This window comes from Larimichthys crocea, chromosome IX (assembly GCF_000972845.2).
Source record: "Larimichthys crocea isolate SSNF chromosome IX, L_crocea_2.0, whole genome shotgun sequence".
Classification (NCBI taxonomy): Eukaryota; Metazoa; Chordata; class Actinopteri; family Sciaenidae; genus Larimichthys; species Larimichthys crocea.
In genome coordinates this window covers 5,590,799-5,596,798 of record NC_040019.1, presented here as the reverse complement: position 1 = coordinate 5,596,798, position 6,000 = coordinate 5,590,799, and the positions used below count along the sequence as shown (strand labels likewise).

The 6,000-nt window shown below is 39.9% G+C and overlaps 1 protein-coding gene across 1 annotated transcript in view; it reads right to left on the bottom strand.

Annotated features, from left to right (window-relative positions):
• The window catches only part of bcr (BCR activator of RhoGEF and GTPase), a 76,481-nt gene continuing 70,481 nt past the window's right edge, over positions 1–6,000 (bottom strand). Inside the window, exons 17-23 of the mRNA XM_019272435.2 lie at positions 4,774–4,833; positions 4,307–4,416; positions 2,913–3,052; positions 2,298–2,432; positions 2,058–2,163; positions 821–983; positions 1–717 (exon numbers count right to left, since the gene is read on the bottom strand). Coding sequence (XP_019127980.1) covers positions 628–717; positions 821–983; positions 2,058–2,163; positions 2,298–2,432; positions 2,913–3,052; positions 4,307–4,416; positions 4,774–4,833 — 804 coding nt within the window. The 3' untranslated portion in view covers positions 1–627. The remainder of the gene's footprint in view (positions 718–820; positions 984–2,057; positions 2,164–2,297; positions 2,433–2,912; positions 3,053–4,306; positions 4,417–4,773; positions 4,834–6,000) is intronic.

Sequence of the window (6,000 nt, the reverse complement as noted above, 5' to 3'; positions counted from 1 at the left end):
TTGTGGCAGATCTGGACGTTCACAAATGTTTCCTCTTGTGTTCTCAGAAACAATACGCTGAGATTATGTAAGACACGGTTAGAATTTTCCTCAACAGGACGTGAAGCGATGTTTGAGATGGACAAAACAGATTTTGCAGTGTTGAGCTGATGATTGTCCAAAATAAAAACATACTCTAGAGAACAACGGCCAAACACAAAAGGAACATGGAAATTCTGATTTGTTGGCAAACTAATTCAAGAATCAGGAAAGACATTGTATTCGTTCTCGTATGGACTGATTTCTTGATTTATGAACCACTTCTGTCTACAAACTGTAAAGGGTTCAGAGACCAACAAAGGGCAATGGAGAAATGCAGATAGCAGATGTACCCACATCAGCACTGAAGGTACAAGAAATCACACTAAATATCAGGTAATGAGAGATATGAACGACAAGGTCCTCCGAGCTTCAGAGGCCCAATGGTGCCCTCTTGTGTTTGAGGGGGGCAGGCATAGCCAGAGACAATCCAGGAATCTGGTCAGTCAATTAAAAAACACACTACTATAGGCTCATTTTGAGCCATTGGGCTGTCTCTTTTCATTCCTTCATGGTCAAAGTCTCAGGTCGGCAGAGTCAATGTTAGCTCTATACTTCAGTGGAGAAGAGGATGCTCTGTCGTTTACTGTCCGGGGTCGGGATGGTCTCCAGCTGCAGGAAATACAGCAACACCTGGACCTGCAAGGAAACAGAAGAGAGAGACAAATTAGCAAAAAATCAAAATGAAGTTTGAGGAAAGACTTCAAAGATAAATTGCCAAAAGAAGATTTGTGTGGCTCACTTGTGCCATAACTTCCAGGGACCAGCTGTCCCCCATGCTGATGGGTTGGGTGGGGTTAGCGGGAATCTTGCTGTCCTTCTCGGAAGGCCTCAGCAACGTTGGCCCAAACACCGTCGCCAGGTTGTGGAGAGACATCTTGTTGATACTTTCTTTCTCTGCCACCCTGATAAGAGAGGAAGACGGACAAGTCCGTTAGTGGTGAAGAAAGAGGACACGGCCACATGCAGGTGATGTTAACGTGCAGTGATGTATCTCGGTCTAAAACAGACAATCAGATGTTGTTGTGGAGAAAACCTTCTAATCAGTTACTATCCCACAACCACTTCACGCTGTGACTGACCAGCTGTGCAGAGGTGAGCAAGTAAGCAAGTACAGGACACCTCTCTGTGCGACTAACTCTGAGTGAAACACTATGGATGTCTTTCAGGAGAGATTGAAAATGTGTGCCATTATTCATATATTCAAACAATATTGCATCTCCCTGTCTTTGAGCATGATATATACACATTTGATTTCCGCCGCAGTCAGACATGCCATTCAGACCTTTTCTGATCGAGCATAAACCAGCATGATTTTAAATTTTATCTCACTTGGTATTGAATTTTAATATTGGTCAGTTTTCGCTATTTTCTGACATTTTATACTTAAAGTAAATTAATCGATTATTAAAAAGAAATAATCACCGGACAAATCAATAATGGGAATAATCATTTTACCCCGAAGCGTCAACAAGTTTCCATACTTCTACTTTCAACAATATATTAAATATAAGTGTACTAGTGAGTGAAGAATTGTCTTCTTCCCGACTCTGCATTTCTTGCTTGCTGTACATTTAAAGCTCAAGTTATAACCTTCCGCCCTCGACTACAGCACGCACTCATGCAATGTTTTAAAACGGATGTATCTGCATTGTTAGTGCTCATGTAATGTTTGAACCTCTTGTTACTCAATCACCATGGTAACCAGAATAGACATTTTGCCGTTGCAGTTGAATTGATATCCCACAGCGGTGACCAAGGTCGTCGACTGCCCACATCAGTCTCACTATTTTGAAAGCAGTATGTCATATCAAAGAGATATTAGCTTTTAAACACTGTTTCAACATTCAGAGAACATTATATAATATTAATCTGTTTGCTTGAGCGTGACTGTGTCCTGTGTGTTTTTTTGTTCTTTCTGTGCATGTGAACCTTCATCTCTTTATATATTATGCATGTGTGTGTTTACTTGTTCATACCTCTTCAGGTGATCCAAAAGGAAAAGGAATGTGACCAGGTTTGGTTCAGGCAGTGACAGCAGTAAGTTCAACATACAGCTCTCTTTGGCAACACTATCAGACAGGGCTGCACAGAAACCAAAAGTTTTTTTACACATCGTGCAAAACTTCTTTCTTAAACTAGACAGAGATTTAAAAGTTGCAATCACTATTGATTTGATTGGTTAATTCACTGATTAGCTGTGTTCCCTAGTGACTTACTGATGCCGCCTGCAAAATTGGGGTAGAGCTCATCAGTGAAGAGTGGTTCTGGCAGCTCTCTGAAGTACAGCTTCAGGGTCCCAGCGATGGCATTGACATCCATCTCACTCATCATCACTGACACATCTTTATGATCTGCAGGAGAACGATGAGAACGACATGAAGACGGGAGGCCGTGCGATGGCGAAGAAAGACATGGAAACACCTTGACACAAGCAGCAGTCGCCATGCGTCTCATTTTTCAGTATTTCATCAGAATTAAAATACACACACGTCACAACGGGATACATTCACAATTAGTCCATAAGGAATTAGTTCATAAATCCGGTTAATCATTTCACATCAGAGAAACTCACAGTCAGACACAGAGCTACGATAATGATCACCTGATCAACAGAAATAGAAAGATTAGAAAAGGGGTTTCCTTCAGGTGATGGTCAATAAATCCTCTCAGGCTTCTTTCCTAGAAATGCATACAGTATGGTAACCACTGTAGGAAATGTCAAGACAATCTATATTTTGTCAGATACATACATATTAAGTGACAACTAAATAAATGTTTTCATAATTACCTGCTCAGTGCATATACTGTATATAAATGAGGGCTGTACTTACTGGTGTCAAAGGCAGTCTTCAAGGCCTGGATGTCAGTGGCCACTCCTGATACTCTGTAGATGCCCACCTCCTCCATACCCCTCCTTTCAATCTCCTCTAGGCACTGCCGGACAATGTATGGGACCTTGGAGCGTTCCCGCCTGGAAGAAGAAAAAAAAAAATTTGTTATCACCAATGAGCAGTAAGTAAAAACACTAACACTAGGATAAATAATGATACATGATGATGCACGTAATGTTTTGTTTAATGCGACAAAAGGATAAAATGAACAAAAACTAACAGTCATGGTCGGCACTGTTTCAATCACAAGATGAGTTAGTAAAGCTCCGGGCACTTTTCTTGTGTTTCTGTTGAAACGTTTTATCTACAACTAATTGTTTTTTGCTAGTAAATAGTAAACCCACTTGCTATCTTTAATCCTCATTAATGTCACTCATCAGCAACAACAATGGCCACAAACAGACACACACAAACACACACACACAGTGATGATTCTACTACATGCTTTCTCTCTCTCTTACCTTCTTCTCCTTTAACCAAAGAAATTAAGGCGACCAGGTGTCTAAGACCAAGTCTCTGCAAGGTGATTTTATTTGGGTAATAAATAAATGGAAACTGTAGGCTGACTTGAAGGTAAGAAATCAATCTAAATTTTATGTTTTTGGCACTTGTTGGGTTGTTTGGTCAGTCCATTACTTTGTTCCACACTGAAATATCTCAACAACCACTGGATGGATTGCTGTGAAACAAACATTCATGGTCCTCAGAGGGTGAATCCTTGCAACTTAACATAATCCCCTGATTTTCTTTTTGCACCACCATGATAGGTGAAGTGTGTGCAGATATCCATGGTGACAATAAATCCAATAAAACAACAATAATAACAACAACAATAAAATCCATGGTGACAATAAATCTCATTTTGCTTTCTTCAAGCAACAACGTGACATGAGCATTTAAGGTCTTTAGAGTAATAGCTTGAGAACTTCACAAGACATTTGATTTCATTCACACTTCTCGATGATTCATTCATCATGTTAGCAATTAGCTCGAAGCACTGCCATGCCTAAGCACAGCTTCACATAGCCGCTAGTGTAACTGTAAGGACCATTAATGGTCTAAAATGTGCAACATTCTGGATTAGACTCTTGGCACAGGAAATAATGTGCTGCTGATGAGGAAGTAACAATTGTTGTGATGTGAGGAAAGAAAGTTTTGCACATACATAAAACAAGAGGAGACCTAGAATAGCGCCCTGAGGAACTTCACTGGAGAATAGAAATGTGCTCTTGATGCCAATAGAGGCAAGAATAACTGTTTGGGAGGTTAACGGTACAGGTGTCCAGATGATTACTCTATAATTAGGTAGTGTTTATGTGTAAATGTCAACTTACTTGGTCACTGTGGAGATCTTGACCCCAAACACACCCATGGGTTTCCGTGAGGGCATCCTCTTCAGGCTGAACTCTCGGCTGGTGAACTTCATGGAAAGTTTAACCTCGATCTGACAGGAAAAAAGGGCTTAAAGTTAAAAACAGGTTTACAGGGTGAGAAGCCAATCTGCAAGCCTGAAATCCATCTGCACTAGCTTCCCATGATCTTGAGGAAATCCTGCCACGTTAGAACCAGATGTAGACTTCACAGAGAAAACAAGTGAAACTGAACCACATCCTGGAGACATTGTTTAGAATATCCCTAACTTCTGCGTGCTACTATAATGTAAATGTGTGGCTGTATTGGAGCTTGGTACCTAAAATGAGTACTGAGGGACTAAAGATATCTTCCAAATTATGATATAGAAGTGAGGGGAGGAAATATAGAGACAAGCTATGACAAATTATAGTCAATGTAATCTACTTACCCCATTCATGGGAATAACTGTTCTCTGCCAGTCCTTGCCTTGGAGAGTCTGGGGGTCAAGCTGTGTATAGGACAAAGACATGTTAGTATAATATTCTACTGACACAGTTGATCCTTCAAGAGCATCAATCATTAGCAAGCTATTTAAACGAAACATGTTCTTTTACATTTCTACTACCGGCAGAGGCAAATACTGCTGTAACAGAAATCAAATCAAATCAATTTTATTTGTATAGCCCAAAGTCACAAAGTACATTTGCCTCAGAGGGCTTTACAATCTGTACAGGGAGTGACACCCTCTGTCCTTAGACCCTCGGTTCGAGTGAGGAAAAACTTGCCCACAAAAACCCTTTTAACAGGGAAAAAAATGTGGAAGAAACCTCAGGAAGAGCCACAGAGGAGGGATCCCTCTCCCAGGACGGACAGACGTGCAATGGATGTCACGTGTACAGGACAAATCAACACAAACATATTGTACAATGACTGATAAAATGACAATGAATTATAATGAATGATAAAAATGATTACAGTAATAGATATGGTAGTAATAATGACAGTAATAATATATGTAGTGGGCGTCATGCAGGATCACAGCAGCAGCCACGATCCACGAGAACCTGCTGGACGACAGAGCACAGAAACTCCGGGGACAGCTATAATTATTAGACACACACTCCTATTAAGACTTAACATAAAAGCAACACAATAAGATTATAAAATAGGATGATATACAAAGTTTAAACCAGTGTTTTCCAACCTTTTTGGTTTCCACCGTACATAAAAACCAGTGTCCCCAAAGAGTCATCCCTCCTCTAAACTTCTCACATGGTTTCATTTCACTCAAAGTTCAAACGATCCATTATTTCATTTAAAAAAAACAGAGATTGGAGTAAGTTCCTAGGAAATAAAAGCAGATTTGTGTAGCAGAGTTTTATTTTTCTGTCTTTCCTGCTCCATTAATCATCCCATGACGCTCATGATTTATCTTGTGATCCTTTGAAAGGAGCTACATAACTTGCTATCTGCATATAAAGTAGTTTAAATCAGCCGTGTGTCAGATATAATCTTGTATCAGTTACAGGTGACATTTTACAGCACTTAGTGCTCTTACTTTGATATTTAAGTGGATGAAGCAAAAAATACTTCTTTTGTAATACTTTTACTTGTAATTAAGTATAACTGTTGTATTGCGTTGGTAAAAAAGATTCACCACTGCCCATTTGTTTGT